Below are 23,056 nucleotides of genomic sequence, written 5' to 3'. Positions count from 1 at the left end.
TATAAAGGACCTGTTCTAAACTACCCAGGCTTCAAGGTTAGTCCCTAATCCTTCAAGTCTCAAAAAGGTCTTCTTTGATTACTATAAGCAAAACGGCAGCCTCTTCTCCCATTTCCCAGCCATGGTGCTGCTTTATTCTTGCCATCACTGGTTACCATTCAGCAAGCCATTTTTTTTATTTACTGATGTGCTACCTTCTTTCCCATCTAGGATGTAAACTCCAGGGTCAAAGTAGACATCTCTGTCTTGTTCACTGTTTTTTCTTTTTGAGACAGATTTCGCTAAGTTTCCCAGTCTGGCCTCCAATTCCCGATCTTCCTGCCTCAGCTTCCTGAGTACCTGGGAGACATGCACCACCATCTGTAGCTACTGGCATTTCTTCTCTTGTTTACCGCCTCCCCACACAGAGGCATCCCACACACATTATGAGCTTTCACAGAACTGGGGTAAATGAATGGAAGTTAGCCTGGGCCACCACAAGTGTGGCATGTGGCCAGCTTTGCTGCATGATAGCCTGAAATCTTGAGCTTTGAGTTGTTGGAGAAAAGCCAAGATAACATGACACATAGATAAATGGGCAGGAATGAAGGCCCTGAGATGGAGCCCTCATCATAGAGGAAATGGGGCATGGAGGTTCAGGAAAACCACTCCTGAACAGGACAGAAGGGAGTTCTAACAACTTGGATTGGCAGGGAGGAAATCTGGGCAGCCCTAATTAGAATCTCTGTCCCTCCTGGGCTTCTGCTGTCTCCCTGACTCTGCTTTTAAAGATGGATGATAAGCAACTGACAGAGATGGATGTGTTTTTCTGCCTTTCCTTGAATACTGACTGGGCATGACTCTCTTCCCTGGAAACCCTAAGGAGCAGGGGGCTTATCAGATGCATTTATTCTGAGTCATAAAACCAATCCTGATACAGGAGCCTGGTTGCAGGAGCCTGGTGGATGAGAAATGCCCATGCCTTTGATCAGTGCTTGATCCAAGGGTCTGAAAATAGGTGCACAAGAAGGGAGGGCTTGCACTGTACCAAATATACCTGTGACTTCAAACTCCTGAGTCTTCCTTATTAGAAGCTGGGAATTTGAGTGACAGGCTCTTAAAGGTAACTTCCTGTCCCCTTCTAGGACTCAGATAAAGAGGTGGGGCCCACCAGTGACATCCAAATATTATTTGAAGCTTATATCAGGGGCCACAGAGGGAGTTTCAGGCTTTCATGGGAACTGCTGTCTCAAGTAGGTGACCTCACACCTCTTAGGATTAGGGATGATTTGTTTATAAGAAAGTAAAAGGGAAAAAATAAAAATCAAATTTAAATTAAAAAAAAAAAAACAACAACTGAGAAAAGCCACTTTCTAGACCTTTTTGTTTCCATAAAGAAAAGGACAAAACTTTCTCTTCAATGAACAAAAGAAACGAGTATAAACGAAATAAATTAGCGCTCATCTTAAAATATTTTTGAAACAATAGAGAATTCGGGGAGTTATTTAAACTTATTTCCTATGTTCGTATCTTCTATTTTGCTCATTCTCTCTTCTCAGTTGATGAGAGACAGACAGACAGACAGACAGACAGAGATTGATTCTCAGTTGACTGCAAATAAATGAAACCTCAAAAAGTGAAACCAGGGGTGAGAAGAGACAGATAAGGCAGAGAAATGCAACAGAAGTGGCAAAATGCAGTTTGAGCTAATGGTATCACACTCGGCCTGTAATTACGTCCTGAGAAAGGAAATGAAAAATTTCTGGGTAGTTTAGTCAGGCCAGGATAGTGTGTGCTACAGTAACAAATAAACCCTGCAATCTGAATATCTTAATCTAATGAAGGTTTATTTCTCTCTTGTAAAGTTTGATGTGGCTCAGGCATTTCTGCTTCATCAAGTAGCTTCACCTTTCTGAATATAAATATCCCTGGTCTCTGTGACAGAGGGAGAGAGAGGTGGAGAAGGCACATAGATCTTGACTGCCCTGAATTACAAATGATGCCTCACTCCACTCAGTGATAATTAGCCAAAGGTAATCTAAAGGCCTAAATGTAATTGTAAAGGAAGCTGAGAAATAATAGAAAGAGTGAATATTTCATGAAAAATATCTCTATATGTCTTAATATTTTGCCTCCTTATTTTTTCACTTGTAGGACAGAGCCCCAGAGCAGCCCCATGGTCCCAGCCCAAGATGGATCTTCAGGAAAGCTGGGCCAACGTATGTTCACCGAGGCCTTAGGCACAAACAGCTGGGAGAGAGACAAGGCCTGTCGGGAACTGGGTCCTGCCAGAGCACGCAGGTGAGATGGTGTTTCCTTACACTCCTGTCCGGTGGAAACATTCAAGTTGAAGATACAGGAATGAAGTTTGTCTCTCTGACCGTTCTCTTCTTCCTCTTTTATAAAATTCTTTCATATCCTTGAATCCAAGATTAGTAAATTGTTTCTATAGTGGGCCAAATAGTAAATATTTCAGATCTGTAGACCTGCTGGTCTTCTCACAACTACTTAATTTTGCATTTGTGGTACAAAACCTACTGTAGGCATTATGCAAACAAATAGGCATACCTAGTTCCAATAAAACTTTATTTATAAAGACAGGAAGCAGGCCACATTTGGCGCATCAAACAGAGCTTGTTGACTGCTACCTTCCTTAAATGAAAGAACTCCTCTCCATTTTAGTGATTCTATTAACCTTTGATTCCTAAATCATAGTTCAGCCCAGATTTGCCTCCTGGGTTCAGATCCTTGTATTCATTCCTTAATTCAGTTATTCAACCAATTCTTTTTGAACACCTGTATGTATTGGGTGCTGTGCTAGCAACTGATGACACAGCATTTTACTGATGCTTGGAGAGGTGAGAGCTGTCTTGCCCGATATATGGCAGTCTGTAAGTAGCAAAGTAAAGTTTTGAACTCCAGGCTCTTTGATCCTAAGTCCTAGACTAACACCCACCACATTGTCCTGCAGATGCTAATGAAAAATCAGCCTCTCTGCTTCTGTCTATTTTGCAATTTTGTTGCTTACACATATAAAGGTATGGCCTGCCTTTGGTCTATGGAGAACTTGAATATATTTGCAGTACTATCTTTATAACAGCTTCACCGGCTGGATTAGAGCTTGATGCCTACTGCCCTATTAACCCACCATGCTCATGTGCTCTGAGCCTGTACCTAACCCCAGTGACAGGTGGAAAATGAACCTAGAGTCCTGCTTCTTGATGTGAAATCAAAGAGTATCAAAGCCATTCTATAGATGAAGAAACTTAGGCCCATTGAAAGCAGGACTGAGATTAGCCTGAGGACCCCTGACCATGGCTTAAATTCTCTTCTTCCATTCTGGAGCTCTTGATTTACTAAGGCAGAGGTTAAAAGCCATACTGAGTATCCACCTGAGAATTAGATGAAAGCTGTGAGTGTTGTCTGTGCTTCAAGAATACCCTAAAAATTCTGTGTAAAATTTTAGAAGGTTCATAGACCCCAGAGGCTGATGAACAGGGACCCCTAGGTAAAGGCCCCAATTAATGAATTTTGAAGGCAGAGTAGCTGTCACTGATTAAGTTGCTGCTCCCACTGCCAGCCCCCTTACACACCCCCAGCCCAGGTTATCTCAACCGCAGGTTTTGATTTCAATAAAAGAGAGACAGTTAAATTGGACCATCTCTTCGGAAGTGAAGTTCAATATCCAACCTGGAGAGTACTCCCCAGGAAACAGGAACAAAGCAGCTTCCACAAGAAGCTGAGGAGATGGAGAGAGGAGGGAGAAAGAAGGGAATTCCTGAACTTTTAAAAGAGCATCTTCCAGATGGCCAAAAGGAAGTCCATATATTGTAGAATCGTGTGTTCACATTTGGACACTACCACTGACCAAATGAATGAATATAGGAACATTCTTTATTCTCATTGGGTTCAGTTTTCACAACTATAAAGGGGGAATATTTAAATCTCATTCTCAAGGGTATGGTGAGGATTAAATTAGGTCAGGCACATGCAGGCCCTTGTGGTGGGTCTAGAATATAGGAAGTTTTTTTAAAAAAATCTTAAGAGTTTCATGAAACCATTCTGGACACAGACTCTGAAAATTGCTGCCATGTTGCCAACTCAGTCATATGGCATCTGGGCCTCTTAATCCCTTCTATCTGTGACTGACTCTCTGATGTGTTAAAAATCACGACAATAATGGTAATAATATTAATAGTGATAATAAAAGTCATAATAATTATACTACAGTCATGCATCACTTAATGACAAGGATACATTGTGATTAATTTATACTTGAGAGATTTCATCATTGCGCAAACATCTCAGAGTATCTTACACAGGCATAGATGGTATAACCTCTACACACTCAGGCTATATGGTATATATGTGTGTGTGTGTGTGTGTGTGTGTGTGTGGTATAGACTGTACATTCCAGTAAGGCCATGCTGAATAAAACAGCACAAGGTTAAATCAATCACAAGAAAAAATGAGGTAAATATGAAATTATGAGGTTGTGTTTGCCTAACACAGCATACTGTTTTACAGTACAAATTCTGTTTATAAACTGGAGTACATTCTAACAATAAACATATAGTGTAGTAAATCCGTAAGTCACTAAACAGTAATTTATTATCATCGTCAAATATTATATAGTGCACATAATTGTATGATTTGTACTTCTCTTTTTTTTTTTTTTTTTTTTTGGTTTTTCTCCGGTACCGGGAACCGAACTCACGACCTTGCGCTTGCCAGGTAGGCGCTTTTGCCGCTGAGCTAAATCCCCAGCCCCATGATCTGTACTTCTATGTGCTTGGCAACACAGTAGGCTTTTCTACACCAGTATCCAGACACACACACACACACACACACACACACACACACACACACACACATGAGTAATGCATCGCGCTGTGATGTCACCAGTCAATAGGAGTTTTTCGGCTCCATTATCATCTAATGAGACCGCTCTCCGGCATTGATCGAAAGGTCATTATGTGGTGCATGACTGTAACAAAAGACCCTTTTACTGTAAACATACTCTGTGCTGGGCCAGAGCACATTCCACAAGTCAGCTCCTTATTCCTGGCAACAACTTATGACACCCGAACCACATTTTATTTTCAACATTTAGATGATGAAAATAAAACTCAAAGAAGTCTCTGAAGTAGGAAGTAGGAGAACTAAACTTTGAAGCCAGTTTGTCAGGTTCTACACTATATATTTACCCACTGTGTATTGAATCATTGCATATTGTCTTAATCACTTTCTCATCACTGAGATGCTCAACATCCACAACTTGAAGATGTTTATTTTAGCTCACAGTTTTGGTGGGTTCGTTCCATGGTTGGCAGGCTCCCAGGCAGGGATGGCACCGTGGAAAGGCCTTGGCCGTGAGAAGCTGTTCATGTCATGGCTACCAGGAAGAAGAAAGTAAAGGGAGGAGCTAGGAAGGAAGATATACCTTTCCGGGTCACAGCCCCAGTGACCCACCTTTTCCAATCAGGACCCACCTCCGAACACATTCAGTCTCTGATCTTACCAGTGGATGGACCCACCCATGACTGCAACACACTCATGATCCAGCCAGCCACCTTTCGAAAGCCCCACTTCTGACAACATGAGAATTCTGGGGATAATTCCTTCTTTTTTTATTTTTTGAGACAGGGTCTCAGTATGTAGTTCAAACTAGCCTTGAATTTACTGCATGACCCAGGCTGACCTCAAGCTCACAGCAATCCTCTTGCCTCACCTTCCAAGGGCTGGGATTATAGGTGTGTGCTACCGTACCCATGGAGGTCATTCTTGATTTAACACCAACACATATATAATACCTGCATACATAACCAAACCAATGCATACTTCACTACTGCATATATAACCACTGAACAACTCATCATCACTGCATACTTATCCTTTGCCTACTCCACCTCTCTATGCTTAACTACTGCATAGCTTATCAGTACAAAGTTAGCTGGCACACAGGTGGCAAAGGTAATCATTGTGTTTAACTATTGTATCTGTAACCACAATGTATACAAGCATTGCTTTCCTAACTTCTGCACACATAACCATGGTGCACTTTACCATTATTAAGCCCCTTCCCGCCCTCTCTGGTGCACACCCAGGAGAACTAGTGCAGGGGAAAGAAGTAGAGGAAATGTATCTCCGTCTGGGCAAGGGAACTGAGGAATTATTAAAGGAGTGGATTAATTGCCTCAAATACTTCAAATCTGTCCACATTTAACAATCTTTGCAGTTTTTCTCCATAACTTAAAGCTAATTCTCAGATAGTGGTTCTCCAATTGTGCTCCCCTGGGACCATGGGGTTCCAGAAGTTAAGAGCACTTGACTAAAACAGTGGGAAATCTTTCTTCATTTTCCAAGACATAATTTAAAAATCTTTTAAAATGTTTTTCTTAAGTATTTCTCCCCTAATTTTTTGCCCTCTCAAATTCCTGGCAGCTGCTGCACTGGGAAATGTTCATAGGAAACATGATGGTTTAACAAGTAGCTAAATTATTTCTCCCATTCATCCCTCATTTGGTCACTTGACAGATATTTATTAGACTCTTGCTGTCTGTCGAGCACTCTTTGGAGAAAAAATTTGGAAGTGGTCCACCACATGTCTGTAAAGCAGCCTGTTTGCTTCCCAGTAACTGTTGGAAATATGTATATTATGATGAAGAGACCTTAACATGTATTCTAATCACTTAATCATTCTTCTGTTAATCCCAGTGACCCAAATTTTTATAATAGAATTAAATACGGAAGTATTTTATGATGGTTTATAAGAAGTTGGGTACTTTGTAGCTCTGGCCACACAAACAAGTTTGAGAAAGCAGCTGGGTTAATAGCTGTTTTCCTGTTTGTTTGTTTTTTGGTACCGGGTGTCCAACTCAGGACCTTACACTTGCCAGGCAAGCACTTGTGCCACTGAGCTCTCTCCCCAGCCTCAAGCAGCTGGGTTGAGAAAGCTTTCAGGGTACAAATCTCCTAGGTTCCAGTCTCAGGTTAGATAACTCCTAATTCTATAGGCATAGACAAGTCAGTTCAACTTGCTGAATCTTGTTTTCTTCATCTGTAAAGTAAAACAATAAAAATACCACTCTTAAGACTTTTTAATGAATATCAAAACACATAAAACTCTTTACAGATAATAAATGCATGTGTGCTAGTTTAGTTGCTATTCAAACAATGATAATAATATTAATTATGTTTTCCCAGTAAGGTTCAATTGGGTAGGCATGTATCAATTCCCAAGCAGTTTTTCATCCAAAACCATCTCTCTTTGCGATAAGATAGTGTTTTTTAAAAATCCCTGGAGCCTGCCCCAATTATAAAAGAAGATAACTTGACTTCATTTAACTACAGCCTGAGCATTTGAATTTAATTGAATGGGAAATAATTATTACTGAAGAGCAGAGGTTTTTGAGGCTCCATAAGGTGATATAAGATATGTATCTCATTACGTTAGACCTCGGCAAATATACTTTTAATAATCAGCCGCTCCTTAACGTACTTTCCGCCTCCTATTAAATTTCCAACAAAAACTACAGACAGGATGGATCCGGGAGGGAAGGGGCTGAACTGCCAATTAATTATTTAAAAAGTGATTTATTTACCAAGGTGAGCCATTTGCAAATTCAATAATAAATCTATTACGGAGTAGTTAACCTCTATAACTCTGTTTTAAATAATCAATTGGTGTTTGGGTAACATACAGTGTCCTGCTCATTAGGTTGGCATTAAGCCTTTATTTGAGGCACTTAATCTGAAGTGTGACCAAGTCAGCCATGAGGTGGTAATTAGGTATTCGCTATGGGTCCCTGATCCTCCAAAGAGCTTGGTCCTTCTCCTTCCCTGGCTGCAGCAGCCCTGATTGAGGGGTTAGGGAATCTTTAGTCCCCTGATGCCACACCTATTGCTGCCCACAGTGCCTCCCGGGACAGAGACTTGACTCCACCACCTTCCTCCAGGGGGAAGAAGAAAAAGAAAAAATCAACCCGGAAGAAGAGAAGGAGGTGAGCTCAAAGGGGACAGGAAACCTTAAAGATGGGAGAAATTGACAGCAGAGGGGCAAATAATACTGGTTTTGGAGTCCAACAGTGACTTCCCCTTTGGGTTCAGACCCCTTTCTGCCTCTTAACTGGCTGCATGACCTTGGACTTCATTTCTCTGGGCCTTTTTCCTTTTTTGCAAAAATACTAACAGTAGTTGCCACTTGGGGTTTTGTGAGCATTAGATGAGAAATGGATGCGGAAACAGCTGTCACAGTGCCGGGCACATAGTAAATGACCAATTAATGCGGAGTAAAGTCATTATCATAAATACTGAATTTTTTTTTGAGTGCTTGGCTTAATGCAAAAGATTATGCTAAGCACTCTGATCTGCATTTTCTTTTTACTCCTGACCAGGATCTACCAGGCAACCATTATAGGGATGAGAAAAGAAAGACTCAGAGATGGGGTTACAGAATCTGCAGGACTTGATGCCCAAGCTCCTCAGTTGTTCCTACTACACCCACATACCAGGTTAAATGCCTAGAATTATAATGGATGGGCTTTATATTATTTGCCAGCTAGTGACTCTTTTGTACTCTGTATATTCTTTTCTATACATAATTCCTTTTCAACTTCTTACACTTAAAAAGATTTTGAACTTTGCTTGTGGGCTGCCACTCAAGAGACTAAAAACATGTCTAGTTTTTTAGTCCCGGAAGTCTGGGCTTTATCCCCTAGGGCTTCCCCCCTGAGAATCCCATCAAAGCTTGGATGCAGTGTTTATAGAAGTCTGCAGGGGGCAGCAGAGAGCAACGTCTGGACCATTTGGGCTTCAACTCTAGGTTTTCTGGAGCCCTGCTTCCTAGACACCCTGTTAGTCTAATTCTAAAAGGACAAGCCCAAAGAGGACCCAGAGGGGACCTGAGTGAGGACCCTATGTTCTTGCCACTATAGGGCAGGAAACGGAATTGGGGTAAGTGACTTGGTTTTAGGAGTTAGTAAGTTCAAAGAAGGAAACTGATCATTAGGATTCTCTAATGTTCATTCAATAAGTGTTCACTGAGCACATGTTTGGGGACAGACATTTTGATTCCTTAAGAGACAAGTTATACCTCAGCCATTTCTCTCTGATAACATATTTTGTTTCACTTGCAAACGGTTTTGTTATTTCTTTTTAATTAGTGGCTAAAGTTTAAAACCCAGAAGTTTTCATATAAAACTATGGACTTCTGGAGGATTCTAATGAAAAGGCAGGTGCTTTGGAAACCCAAGGCCCACATTCTCACACCGGAAGCAGCCACCCCTCCAGCCAGGCGCTTTGGTTCCTTGCAGTCCCCAGCACTCCCTGTCATCTTCCACCAAATCTGCTTTATGTTTTGGAGAGGGTCCCATGGGCATTGAGTATACAGCATCTATGCCAACCCTAATCTTTTGCCACTGGGGGAAATAACAGACCTAGGGACAAGCCACTGTGTCCCTGAGGTGACTCTGTCAGTTGGTGGTAGAGTCAGAATTGGAGCTTGGGTCACTGAGCCATCACCATGAATACAGGGCAGCTTTTTTCTCAGGTGCCCAAGCAGCTATGCTCTGACTGCTTGGTGAGACCTTGTCCAGGGATTCAGTCTTATCGGGGACATAAGTCTTATTAAGCTGAGGTAGAGGAGAGACCCACAGAATATGTGAAGAGCGTCATAGCCGAGCAGGAGAGCAAAATCCTTAGGATGAGAGATTTCCACTTGAATCCCAGCTCACCCACTTATTAGCTGTGCATCTTTAGGAAGGTCGGTTCACTTCTCTGGGCCTCACTTTCATTGTCTAAAAATGGAGGGTAGCAATGTTACCTAACAGAGGGATTAGATGAAATATTGTATATAAACTATATGGTAATATTTAAGACAAATGCAAGCTACAGTCAGTACTGAAATTACCCTTGATGGATGGTTCTCAAAGAGCCAAGATCCTGGGTAGGGGTTGGGGAAGCGATTCTAGAAACCTCCCTATGAAGTATGTCTTCCTCCCCACAGGTCCCCATCCTATAGCCCATCACCTGTCAAGAAAAAGAAGAAGAAAAGTTCCAAGAAACATAAGCGACGCAGGTATTGTCCTTCCCCCTCTGCAGATGGAGTTATCCCAGTTTGGATAGAGGTTAGGGCATCAGAAGGTCATTTGGAAGCAGCTCATGGCATTTATGTGGCATATTTACTATACCTATGTTTTGTTGTTTATTTGTGTCTAGAAGTTGGGACTGTATTTGGGAGGACCAGAGGTAGCTAAAGCTAACCGTAACCAGAAAGGAGAGACTCAGGGACTGAGCAGGCCTAGGTGAGGGGCTGGGACCAGAGTGGAGAGCTAACAGAAGTCCAGCAGGGTCCAGAGCCTCCTCTGCTTCCTGGTCCATGTGAGGGGACAAGGTCACTCCCTGTCCTATCTCTCCATGTTGCAGGTCAACCCACAAGCAGACCCTGACCTCCCTGTCTTGTTTCCTATTCCAAATTCCCAAGAAGAGGCCTCTCATGAGAGGGGGCATCTGTTTCATTGTGGGCTGGACCATGTTGGAAAACATGGCTGCTTGGATGGCCCACCATTTTGGTGGGGGGCAGGGCATTATGAACTGGAAAATAGTGTCTATCACACACTCACACACACACACACACACACATATATATTTGGAGAGGAGCTGGAAGAATAGACACCAGAGGGTTCCAATCATATTTCACGGGCCGTGTTAGACTTGGAGATTTTGCAGTGTGAAAATCCAGTGTCACAGTGCCTCTGTACAGAAAGTTCTGTCTTCATGGGCCGTTTCCCACAGACAGCCGTCACCTGACGCCAAGTAGCTACTGTGCATTCAGAAGGAGCAGCCTTCCAGCCTGTTCACACTGACACACATTTCGCAAGCCCTCTAGTTAGCTGTGGGTAATAGGAAAAGGTTGTTTGTATTTTATTTTGCTTATTTTTGTCTTCTAATTCTACTACTTGAGTTGTGGATGGGGGATCTGCTTATGGGTTGAAATTACCCTTGATGGGTTGAAATTACCCATCTGTGGCCTTGTCCCCTCCCATGGACCAGGAAGCAGAGGAAACTCTAGACCCTGCTTGACTTCTATTAGCTCTCCACTCTTTGGTGAACTTTGAATGATTTGTGCAATTAAACAACCATGGAACCAAAGGTAAGAAATCATTAGGTTTTCCCTCTGTACTTGAAGCCTACTTCAGAAGGTCTCCAGTATGGCTTTTCCCAAGTCAAGGCTTGGTATTCTCTTGGCCTGTACTGCTAGAATGTCTCAAACTCAAATCTCACTGGTATGTCCATTGCCTGCACAGACTTTTCCATGAATGCTTCCTGAGTTTGTGGTTCATACAAGACATGGGAAAATTAGTGAATGAATACAAGCCTTGGGGCAATTAGCGAAATCTTGTTAACTTGGTTTCAGAAATCTTTTACCAGGGGACCCGTGGTAGCAGAGTCAATGTCATGCCTATGAGTATAGACTGGCATTTTATCACCTTCCAAGGCTGAGCAATCCATACCAGTTTGAGGGACTTTTCAATATGAGGATCCTGGAAACCAGATGGCTTCTCACCAAAGGGTTCCTTATAAGAAAGAGATTTGCCAGAAGGTTAGAAATAGACCTTTCCTACCCACTAGAGCAGTCAAAGGGTTGGAGCTTTATAAGACAGAGATGATGGGAAATACTAATTCATGTTCTTCCCAAGCCCTCACCTACCGAGCACCTCCCTGCTCCTGGTCCAGCGTCTCCAGTTTCATAACGTACTAATCATGGTTGACTTTTTTTTCTTGGAAGTTGGAGCTAAGAATAGGGAAAGCAGGGAGATTTTTCCTTCTCTTAAGTAACAAAGCTTGAGAGATTTTTTTTAAAATCTCATTTTTCATATCTATTTATAGAGCACCCATTATAGTATCTTGAATGAAGATTCCAGGACCCAGACAGAGAACAGTGACCAAAACCCAGGTTCTGCCTCCAAATTGCTCACGCAGTAGTGGGGGGAAGACTGTTCTCTGACAAGGACAAGTTCAGAAACTCACCTAGGGGCTGAGAGAACAGACAGGAGGTATCAGCCAGTCTGAGGGACTCAGAAAATGCTAGGAAATGCTGCAGTGAGAAAAGGGTACTGGAAGGAAGCTCTGAAGAATGAGTAGAACCTATTCTGATGAAGCTGTATGACCCTGGGCAGCTTACTAACACTTACGTGAGCTATAGTGTTTTTCTGGGAAGATATTTGTTAGCAGTGCTCTGCAGGGTTTGGGGGACATTGAATGAGGTTGTGTGTGATGGGAGCCTCACCCGGAACCTGGCACAGAGTGAGAGCTCCATACAGGGAAGCTGGGGGCTTAATGATGGTGATAATGATGATGATGATGAGGAGGAGGAGGAGGAAGAGAAATAACCCATAATAAGAAGAGAGAAGACAAGAGGGAGAAGAGGAGGCAGAGAATTCTCTTGTAGTTCCCTCATCCAACCTCATCCGGGACAGGCTTGCTGACAGTTTGGGGTGAGATTAGAGCACTGGTCAGCTTTGGCCTGAACATTCAATATGAAAATCAATAATATGTCACCTTCATAGTCTTTAAAATCTGATAGAAGAGGAGGATTGGCTACCCGTCCTCATCACTAAGTAGCTTAATCTCAAACACAGTAATACATTCGTACGAGAAGCAGAATTCCAAACTCACCCATATTTATTGTCTCCTCTCCCTTCTTTTCTCCTCCTTCCTTCCTTTTTCTTCCATCCCTCTTTTCTCTCCTTTTCTTTCTCCCTCTGTCTTTGCTTCTCTCTTTCCTTACCCTACTCCTCTCTCTCTTCAATCAGGTCATTCTCCAAGAAAAGAAGGCACAGGTAAGAGTCTTGCAAACTCTTGCTACTTGTTCAGCTTTCCTCTTCCCCGGCCAGGCTTTGGGCAGTTTCCTGGATTAGATCTCAGTCTCTGTCTTTGTGTTCCTGGGCCTCAGTTTCCACCAAAATGAAAACATATCTAGGTTTCTATGAGTGTTCTAGGCCAGCTTTTAACTTCCATTGGGCTTGGCGATTGCCCCTGGATTTGGCCCTCTGGATGTTTCTTCTGGAAAACCCCATTAGCTCTGCCTGAGTCTGTTTTACCACCACTTGAAATCTTGAGCTGGGACATATGCAGAATGCCTGTTCCATCACTCCACCTAAACTTTCCAAGAGCTGGCGAGAGACAGAGACCAAGTCCTGGTTTGTTGGAAACACCAACTGAACATAAATAGAGTTTTTAACTATCAGAGACTCACTGCAAAGCAGACCCTGCACCAAGCCCTTCTTCATATGCGTGTATTTAATCCTCATTTATTCCCGTCACAACTCTGTGCAGGAGATATGTTTACAGTCCTTGTTATACAGATAGAGAAGCTGAGACTAAGACAGGAGATGTAATAAGAATGTCCATAGAGCTAGATGCCATCAGCACCAAAATTCGAACTCTCATCTATCAGACAGGATCAGGACAGGTATCAGTGGCTTCTTAAATAGCAGTAGCCACAGGTACAGTACTTTGCTGAAGTCGAAGCCCTGTCACTTATTCATTTAATGCATAAGCAGTGATTGCCAATGTCACCCATCCACTTGGCTCCACAGCCTGAACAATGGCCCTATTTCATGGTTGAGTAAACCGGGTCTCAGAGAAGACAAGTAAGTTGTCATCTCATGGCAAGTAAGCAGCAGAGCTGGGATTTGACTCTGATCTTTCTGGAGGTCCTGCGCTGTTCTGTGGCTGAGGCTGGGTCTCAATGTGGAGACAGTTCCTGCGGCTATCTTAGGGGTGTGAGGCAGCTGGGTGAAATGACTTCCCCTTCCCAGGACAGCGATCGGTTCTGTGTGACCCTCTGAAGCCAGGCTGGCTGGAAGTAACAAAATAGCATTCACTTTCCTGGACCTCATTTGATTACCTGTGACCCTGAGTTCTCATCATTTATTCTATCCATAGCCAGGCTCTCTGGCTCAGAAATTTTAAAAAAAAAACAAAACCTGAATATCTGAATATGCATGTGCAGAATATTTCTGAATCTACCAAGTTACGTGGGTGTGACATTTCTCTTCTCTTACAAATTAAACTACACAGCAGTCAAAAAGTACCATCTCTGGGGACCCATGATCTGGAGCTACTTTCCAACTCACTTCTGTGATCCTGAACAAATATCTTAGCCATTCAAGGCTCAGTTTCCACATCTGTAAAATGGACCCTTATTAAATGACCCTTCCTCCCATAGTCTGTGGGAACAATAGAACGAGTTTGCTGATCTAAAGTATTTAGCAGAGTGTATAACCTATCATATAGCCTCCAAAAAATGAAAGATTTTGCTAGTATCACCTTTATTACCACTGTGATTTTTAACTTACCAAAGCCGAGCTTAGCATCCTCAGCTCTCTATTCTCAGCACACATGTGTGAGTCAGTATCCCTGTAGGGGCTTGCTGCATGAACAAGTTGACAGTGACTTCTCTGGTCTTGCACAGTGATCAGTGTCCTTCCCCAAACTGCTTGGATCTAGAGGCACACTGTATTCAGCATTTTAACTACTTGTTCATTTTTATCTTTAATTGCACTTTGGGATTATTTTGCATCTTTCAATTCATTGGACATTTCTTATTTAGCTCCTCTAGCCCAAAGAGCAAAAGAAGGGAAGAGAAGAGGCACAAGAAACAGTAAGTAGGCACCACCTGGAGTACACTCTGTGGTTCGGGAATCAGAGACAGTGCTTCTAGCAGCTAGAGTGGTGGATGGCAAATAAACAGGAAAAGGGAGGAGGGAGTAGATAACACGGAGTGATTAAGGGAAGGAAAGAAGGAGAAAGAGGAGAGGGAGCTGTGTGCGCACTTGCAGTTGTGGCTATGGGTGTGCATGAGTGCACCGGGTTGTGTATATGATACAGTGTGGATGTGGATGCATGTGCGTTTATAGCTGCATGTTCAGCTTGCATGTGTGTTCACTGTATGTGCACCTTGTGTGTGAACCGTGTACATATATATGTAGTATGTATATGTGTACTGTGCACATTGTAAATGTCTGCCTGTACATTTTGTCATGCAAACATTTGTGTATATTGTGTGCACAAATTCATAAAATGTGGGCATCTAGTGTGTATATGTGGTACCTCCTTGAGTTTACACAAATGCATTTGTGTGTCTGTGCTTGTTTCAGCATGTATGTGAGTGGTATGCCTAAAGGTGCACCATGAACTAGTGTGTGTGAATTCTATGCACTCTGCGTGTGTAGTGTTTATATACTTACATATCTGTGTGCGTTACACATACAGGGCATGTGTAGTGGGTTTCATGTCTGTGCTGTGTGTGCATGGATTGTGGGGTTCTGATCATGTGTGTGTACGTGTGTGAGCAAGTATGTGCATCCACACTGTGGCTCCTAAGTTTACAGTAAGGAGCTCTCAGTAGAGCTCTGGCCCCCAATCTCAAGGCCCCAGCTGTTTCAAGGTTTATAGCTGGTAGTAGAAATTCAAATCAGCCACTGGTGCCTGTGGAGTTCAGTTCCCAACCAAATTAAAAGTAACTTTGGTTACAACCCACCTATTTTATACTCTGCAAATGTTAGTGCATGCTTTCCAATCAACTAATATTTTATCTCCCGCCAAGAAGCTTCTAAAGAGAGGATCAAAGACAATAGGATGAAAGGTAGTTGGTTGCTGGGGAGGGAAAAGAGGAAGCAGGAGCACAGAAGGAGCAAGCCCAGCTTTGGCTGCCCCAAGGGGTAGTGTGAAGGAGGGCATTTCAGCAACTACCCCGCAGACCTGGGAAATGCTTTCCAGAGCTTCTAGTTAGTTGGGGCAGAGCTTCCCCAAATCAGTCTTGTTCAATGTAAGTCAAAATTGTTAATCATATATACTGAGTGTGATTTCATATTAACTAAGCAAGATAGAGCACATGTGCTCAGAGATCTCAGCACTACATGTGCAATGAGGCTACAGGATAGGCAGCCAAAGAGCACCAGGAAGGATGTGGTGGCAAGGTATCCTCCCTCTCCAGTGCCAAGGGCTGGATGAGCTTCAGAAATTGTGGACAGAGCCTCAGAAAGCTCGTGAAAGCCAGAGAGACACACAGACAGAGACAGAGACAGAGACATCAGGGAAAGCAAGCCATTTAAAACAAATAATGGTTTATTCTCACCAAGTCCATAGTCATAGATGTCTCTAAAGCACTGAAGTGATCCAGCTCCCTTTTACTCAACAGCCCTTGGTGTGGCTTAATATGTGGCTGCCCCATACTGGACTCAGGGACAGAGGTGAGCAGACATTCTCCTGGTGTAGCGGAGCCCACAGTGGACAGATACAGGACAGAGGTGGCAGACAGAAGCCTGGGCCACAGGGATTTCCTGCAGGAGAGCATGTCCAAGCTGAGGGCATGGATGGGAGACTGTTCTAGGTTAAGCTGGCAATTTGAGCTCTCTGGGCCATTTCTTCATCTGTTAGATGGAAATAACGAGAAAAGCTACATCCTAAATTATTGTGAGGCACACTGTGGCCCTTGAACAAAAATGCTTGAAACACAATGCATGTCACAAAGTATGTGTTAGACATGGCTGACCTGTCATTGTCATCGTCACCAACACCAGGACATCACGAACTGGGAAATGTGCTGGTCAGGATACAGGCAGAGAGTTACACATCCAAAATTGTTTGAATCTGCCAAGCCAGGGCAAAAACATCAAAACTTGGGGCCAGAGAGCAGGGCAGTAGTTAGTACCTGAAGATGCTTCAGTTTCAAAATCAGAGTTTGAACTGGATAGAAGGGTAACGGGAATGTTTTAATAGAGGGAAGAGACATAGCCTAATGATTATATTACAGGAATCTCTGTATCCTTTCTTGAGATAACCAGACTGCCTCTCAATAAAATCATCTCTAAATCCCACTGGCTTCCCAAATAGTTGACATTCTTTGTGCATCCTTCTTTTAATTTAATTTTATTTTATTTTTTGGTGCCTGGAATGGAATTCAGGACCTTGTGCTTGCCAGGCAGGCACTGTACCGCTGAGCTATATATATCCCCAGCATCCTTAATTACCACTGCCGCCGCTAGTACCACTTCTGGATTATTATTATCGGTTACAAGAAGCTGAACTAACCTGTAGTAATTCCATTATAGTGGTGATGGTAGTAATCCTTGATGATTATGTTTATAGCCCATTCTGAAAGGCTTTCTATTCCATGCTAAGGTTCTGGACTTTATTTCCAGGTCTGAGGTTACAAATTGGCTGCCCAAAGGCTTAATTTCCTCTGCAAATTGTGTTTTGTTTTCCTCAAAATGTAACTTTCTTTTTTTTTTTTTTTAAAAAAAAGGACCTTTCATTCAAATAGGAATATTTTACATTAAAAATATCTATGTTTTCACATTTGCTTGAAAAATTAAAACATCCAGCATACCACTGTTCTGGAGGTAAAGCAGTCCTTTCAATATTTCAGCCCAGGCCTTGGGCTGGTCATTTTTTTTAGTGGCTAGCTGATCCCTGATTTAGGTACCTGACTGGTCCGGGAAGCTGAAGGAAAAGGAGACTACTGTTTCCCTTGAGGGACAGGTGGGGTGGGGAGTGGGTTTTTGCCCCGGGGTATGATCCCCACCAGGTCTGCGTGCGCTGGGGGGGGCGGCGGGGCAGGCCTTGAGTCATCCACGTTCCCTCCAGAGAACCTTTTCTGTTCTGCTCTGTTTAGTACCGCTAGGTGGAGACCCCTGAACACCCAGAAAGCTGGGGTGGTGCAAACTGGGGGTCACAGACCTGTGGGAGGGGCTGTGACTGCTCGAGAATGAAACGGATGTTTGTCATAAGATAAATTCATTCTCTCTCTCTCTCTCTCTCTCTCTCTCTCTCCTTACTCCCTCTCCTTACCCCTCCAAGATCCCGAAGCCGGCCCCGAAAGTCTCACCGCCACCGCCATCACCGCTGTCCCTCTCGGTCCCAGAGCTCAGAGTCTCGCTCCTCCAGCTATGAGAGCAGGTAACCTCTTGCCCAGAGGAGCCCTGTCATCCTACCTGTGCTCTGAGATCTGGCTAAGGCCCATGGCACTGTGACCCCCAGCTTTGCTCAGTGCTGCCCCTGTCCTGCTCTCAGCAACTGACTTGCTCAGAGAAGGGGCTCCAGTGCAGACTGAGGCTGCCTCACTCACTGGATGGGCAGCAGCACTCACGAACCCAGATACATGCTTTCTAAGGGCCTTGATGCTGCACTTTGTATATGGACTCACAAGATCCTCTCTACACCGCATTGAAGAAGGTACTACTGTTACTCCCTTTCTAAAGATGAGGAAACTGAGATACAACCCTGACACTGAGTTACGGTAGAGAAAATTGCGTGTTGGCGGGCAAAGAGACCTACAAGTACAAGGTGCAGGGTACGAAATGAGACACTTGTTCATCATTTAGCATAAGTGCCAGATCAAGTGTTGACACAAAAGCATCCCACACGAAGTAAGGGAAGCTCTGAGCAGAGAAGCTGAGCCACCTACTCAGGGTCACACAGCTCAAAGGAGTAAGTGCCAAGTAATGAGGCCCTTCCACATCACATTCCTCCTAACCCGGGCCGTCTCTACGCTGATGCACTGACTATCCCAGCCGGAGAAGGGAAGAGAGTTTCTCCTGTGGATGAGAAGAGGAAGGAGCAAGAGAAGAAAAAGGACAGGGACAAGAATAAGAACCAGAAGGAAACAGGGTTTTGCTGTTGATGGTGTTGGGGATTGCAGAGGTCCAGCAGGAACGCCAGGTCCAGATCCTGATGTCCAGGGCTGCTTTGCTCCTTCTGAAGTGCTTCTGACACTTGGCTACCTGGGAGGAATTTAAAATCTCGGTGTCTGGGGTCCCACCTTCCGCCAGGGAAATCAGGAGGGCTGAAGGAAAAGAGAAGAATGGAAGCATGAAGGGGAGAAGAAGGAGGGGAACAAGGAAGGGAAGGAGGAAGAGAGAGAGAGGAGGAGTAAGACGAGAAGGAGGACAAACAGGAGAGAGGAAAGCAAGGAGGGAAAGAGGATGAGAATGAGGGAAGGAGAAGAACGGGAGGAGGAGGAACAGGAGAGAGAGAAATGGAGGACACGCTGGAAGAAGAGAAATATTCACTCAACTCTTGCTCTGTGCCAGACACTGCGCTCCAATTCCGAATACTTTTTCCCCCCCGTAAACATCCAGCAGAGGCATGAACTAGACCAGTGCTTCTCCTTTTCAGCGGCACTTTTCAATAACCCCAGGGATTTAAAAAAAAAAAAAAATGGCAATGCCTGGGTCCTACCTTCTAGCCACCCTCCTGTAATTCAGACCCAGTGGTGTCAGGGTGGCGATGTGTTCAAATCTCTCCAGACATTGTAAGCACATAATTCCATGTGGGACGCAGTGGAGACAGGAACCCCTGACACGCCCTGTTATAAGCTGGCCTCGATATCTCTGCTAAACCCTGATGGCCAGCATCACCATCACATGGGGCTATGCTGTGATCTTCATTGTGCAAGACAAAAATGGGACCCCTCTATGTTTAGACCTGTGCCCACATGAAACAAGAACTTTGTCCCAAACACAACATTGTCCAAATGCCTGTCTGTCCAGCTGGTTTGAGTGGCTTCTGTTTTTTAGGCAGTTAGGTGGCCTTGGTCTAGTCCTCTCTTTCTAGATAGCACGGATGTAGGTGCCCAGCCACTGAATTACTCTGCCTTCTGCAAGCATCTGATTCAGAATAGAGTCCTAGTCCCTTTGTGGCTCTCCCAAACCACCTACTGCAAGCCAAAGGCTATGGTAGGCTCATTTTAACACCCTCTTACAGAGACATCCCGCACTCCCCTGTGCTATGCATGCCCCATCACTGCAAGGCTTGTTCAGATTCGCATGGATTCCTGAGCTAAACCACATCACGGACAAGTTATAGCTGAGAAAACTGCCTGTTGGTAAGCAGAGAGATCTAAGTGAGATCCCACAGCTAGAATGTTGGGACAAGTACACAGTTCTGAGTGACTCACCCTGATTGCTCCACCTCCACGTTGCGCCTCCTGGCTAAGCCCTCCTGGCCTAGGCCAGAGAATTCTGCAGAGACCCAGCAACTTACTTGCTACAGAAATGGTTAACATCGCAGACACCAGCCCTAGGCATCCTGCTGCCGTCCTGTTTCCTGACGGTGTTGCCCCCTGAGTGCTTCTGGAGTTGAAGGGCTCTGCAGAGGGCCTGAGAGTAAACTGAAAGCTGACACATGGGAAGCACACCCAGTGGAAAAGTGATCTGGAAGAGCCCAGAGCAGAGAAGGGCAGTCCAGAGCAACAACCAGAAAAAACAGGTCATTTCCTACAGGTGCAAAAAACTGTTCTGGCCCTGCTATTTTTAAGCTGTGTGACCTCAGGCAGGATCCTAAATGTCTCTGAGCTCTCAGCTCCCTCATCTGCAAAATGGGAAAGTAGTACCTGATCTGCTTATATCTTCAAGTTGTAGAGAAGACTCTGGTTCGTTTGTTTTCTGGTTTTTGGGTTTTTTTTGTACCGGGAATCGATCTCAGGACCTTGCGCTTGCCAGGCAGGCACTTGTGCCACTAAGTTATATCGCCAACAAGTAGAGAGGACTCTGAAAGCACCTCAGGAGGGGTTTCTAGGTGCTGACCAAATCCATACAATGTCATTTCTCTTTCCTACTGTGTCTCAGGGAGTTGATGAGGCATGCTCCAAATGTGTCATTCTAAGGGTCACACATGCCCCTGATTTCAGTGCAGAAAAGGCAGCCAGATCTAAATTTAACAAGCTTGTAGACGCTCTTTCTGGATTTTTGTCCAGTCATCTTTTCTCCAATACTTTGGTAACATTGAATGTTTGCCTCCATTTCATGGAAGGAACACAGACAGTTACATTTATAGAGAAACTCAGGGAAACACGGGCAGACATGCCCAAACATACACACAGTCACATGGCAGAAAATCACACAGGGACATGAAGGAATCAGAAAGAACCTTTGCTCTATCACACATGAACTTCAGCCCCTCAAACAGTGTCATGTACAAGAATAAGCAGTTATCAATCAAATGAGATAATGAATGAATAAATGAATGAGTATTGACTGGATGGATAGACAGATGACTGGGTAGATGGATGAATGAGTGGGCAGAGGGATGGATAAATGGATGGATGGATGGATGGGTGGATGGATGGATGGATGGGTCAGTGAGCAGGTAGATGGATGCATGAATAGATGTATGGATAAATATACACACAGTCCAGCTTTTTCACACACACACATTCAAACATACCCAGGGACTAAATCATATGAACATCTACAAGCACACCCAAACACATTATCATCTTCAAATGATATGTTGGTCCTTCAATCTTCTCTCTATCCTGCTCACCTTCAAAAGACCCTCAGGTCTCTCTCCCCTGCCTCCAGGCACCGAGGCCGGTCCCCTGAGGAAGGGCGGAGGTCCCGCCAAAGGCACTCCCGCCGCTGCTCCAAGACCCTCGGCAAGGCCAGCCCTGAGGCCCGGTCCAGCCACCCACCCAGCCAACCTCTCCAGATGCTCAGCTTCCTGTCGGCCAGGGGTGTAGTAAGTATTCTGTACAGCCTCCTCTGCCAGCCTTGCCGCAACACTTGGGGGAGGTGGAGGTACAAGTTCAGGGAAGTGTATGACACATTTTAATTCAGTTTTGGGCAAAATATCCCACTGGCTCTAGACCTCATTACTGATTAACCAAATGGTCATTCAGCAGGCTTTGGCAGCATTTGGCTTGGGGATTTGGGGGCAGAGGAATAAGAACTAAAATACTCAGGATCTTTTAGAAGGGGGATGTTCTATAATAAATATTGGTCTCCAGAGTGACACGTGCAAGGACACATGTATGAGATATCATAGGAGATCTCTTTGACAAGGGAGGAAAACAAGGGTCTTTGACACGACAGAGGCTCTAGTTTTTCCTCAAATTCTGCATCTTTTATGCCAGCTGGCTGGCAGCATTTGTCGGCAGCTGGAATTTGATTCCAACCATAAATACGACCTTGAATTTATATGAGAATTTTCCTCTAAGGAGCTCATAATACTTGACCTGTCTCTTCTCATGTGTCCACACAAGGTCTTGAGGACTTGAGGGAACAGCTACTGTCAGTCGTCCCTTCCACATATGAAACAGAAATACCAAGCTCAGAAAGGTTACCATGGGGGGTAAAGTCACAGAGCAAGGCAAGTCCAATTTAACGAAGTGGCCCTGGAATGTGCCTGCCACATTCCCCTGGGTCAATAGGAGAAGCTGGAATTTGATTTCACTGTGAGCAAGAGATGTAGAGACGGTTCTGAATTTAAGTCCTAGCTTTGCCACTTCCTAGCTGTGTGGCTTTGGGCAAGTGATCTAGCCTCAATTTTCTCATCAATAAGCTTGAAGTAATATCACTTGCATATGGGACTGTCGGGCATATCCACCAAGACAAAGCAGGTGAAGGCTTACTATAGACCCCAATGGGACAGACAGACAAAGAGGGCAAATGTCAGTGTTGGTACAGCTACTACTTCAGCCAACAACTATGAAAAGACCTTTTTGTCCAGCTACATGAGAATTTGAAAACTTCATGGAGCTGCCTCTTTGGAAAGGATGAGGTAGAAGCAAGGAAAATTTCAAGGTTGCTTGCAGGGTGGTCAAGAAATGTGAGGCAGTGATAAACCACAGAGAGCCCTGCTTGATATAATAGTTATCCGGAGCACATTCTGGGAAGCTCTTCTTCTCCACTCAAGCCACCTTGTGTCACCAACATCTCAGTTTGTTCTAAATCCTTCCCTACCTGGGCGCATCCACACGCTCCCCAGATGCCTTCATTGTGAGGAGGTCCATGGTTACTGAGTACTTGTAGGGGGCAAGTACACACTTACATTCTCTGCTCCCTAAATGTCCCACAGTGGCGTCTCCCAGCCAAGTGTCGTGGTGCACACCTATAATTTCTGCACTCTGGGAGGCTTAGGCAAGAAGATCACAACTTCAAGCACAACCTGGGCAATTAGCAAAACCCAGAGAGAAAGAAAGAAAGAAAGAGGGAGGGAGAGAGAAAGAGAAAGAAAGAAAGAAAGAAAGAAAGAAAGAAAGAAAGAAAGAAAGAAAGAAAGAAAGAAA

General features: G+C 44.1%; 1 protein-coding gene and 1 long non-coding RNA gene across 3 annotated transcripts in view; one reads left to right on the top strand and one right to left on the bottom strand.

Annotated features, from left to right (window-relative positions):
* Positions 1-23,056, top strand: part of Srrm4 (serine/arginine repetitive matrix 4) — a 154,892-nt gene that overhangs the window by 103,903 nt on the left and 27,933 nt on the right. For both annotated transcript variants that reach the window (XM_013520453.1, XM_013520452.1), the window contains exons 2-8: positions 2,134-2,280; positions 7,896-7,982; positions 9,986-10,057; positions 12,795-12,821; positions 14,597-14,647; positions 17,848-17,946; positions 21,351-21,507. In XM_013520453.1, the coding sequence (XP_013375907.1) occupies positions 2,134-2,280; positions 7,896-7,982; positions 9,986-10,057; positions 12,795-12,821; positions 14,597-14,647; positions 17,848-17,946; positions 21,351-21,507 (640 nt within the window). The remainder of the gene's footprint in view (positions 1-2,133; positions 2,281-7,895; positions 7,983-9,985; positions 10,058-12,794; positions 12,822-14,596; positions 14,648-17,847; positions 17,947-21,350; positions 21,508-23,056) is intronic.
* Positions 1-23,056, bottom strand: part of LOC102017953 — a 49,787-nt gene that overhangs the window by 6,461 nt on the left and 20,270 nt on the right. The window lies entirely within an intron of this gene.

This window comes from Chinchilla lanigera, unplaced genomic scaffold, assembly GCF_000276665.1.
Source record: "Chinchilla lanigera isolate Chin_1 unplaced genomic scaffold, ChiLan1.0 scaffold00054, whole genome shotgun sequence".
Lineage (NCBI taxonomy): Eukaryota > Metazoa > Chordata > Mammalia > Rodentia > Chinchillidae > Chinchilla > Chinchilla lanigera.
The sequence above is the reverse complement of the archived record's forward strand: the minus strand, read 5'-3'. Positions and strand labels throughout refer to the sequence as shown.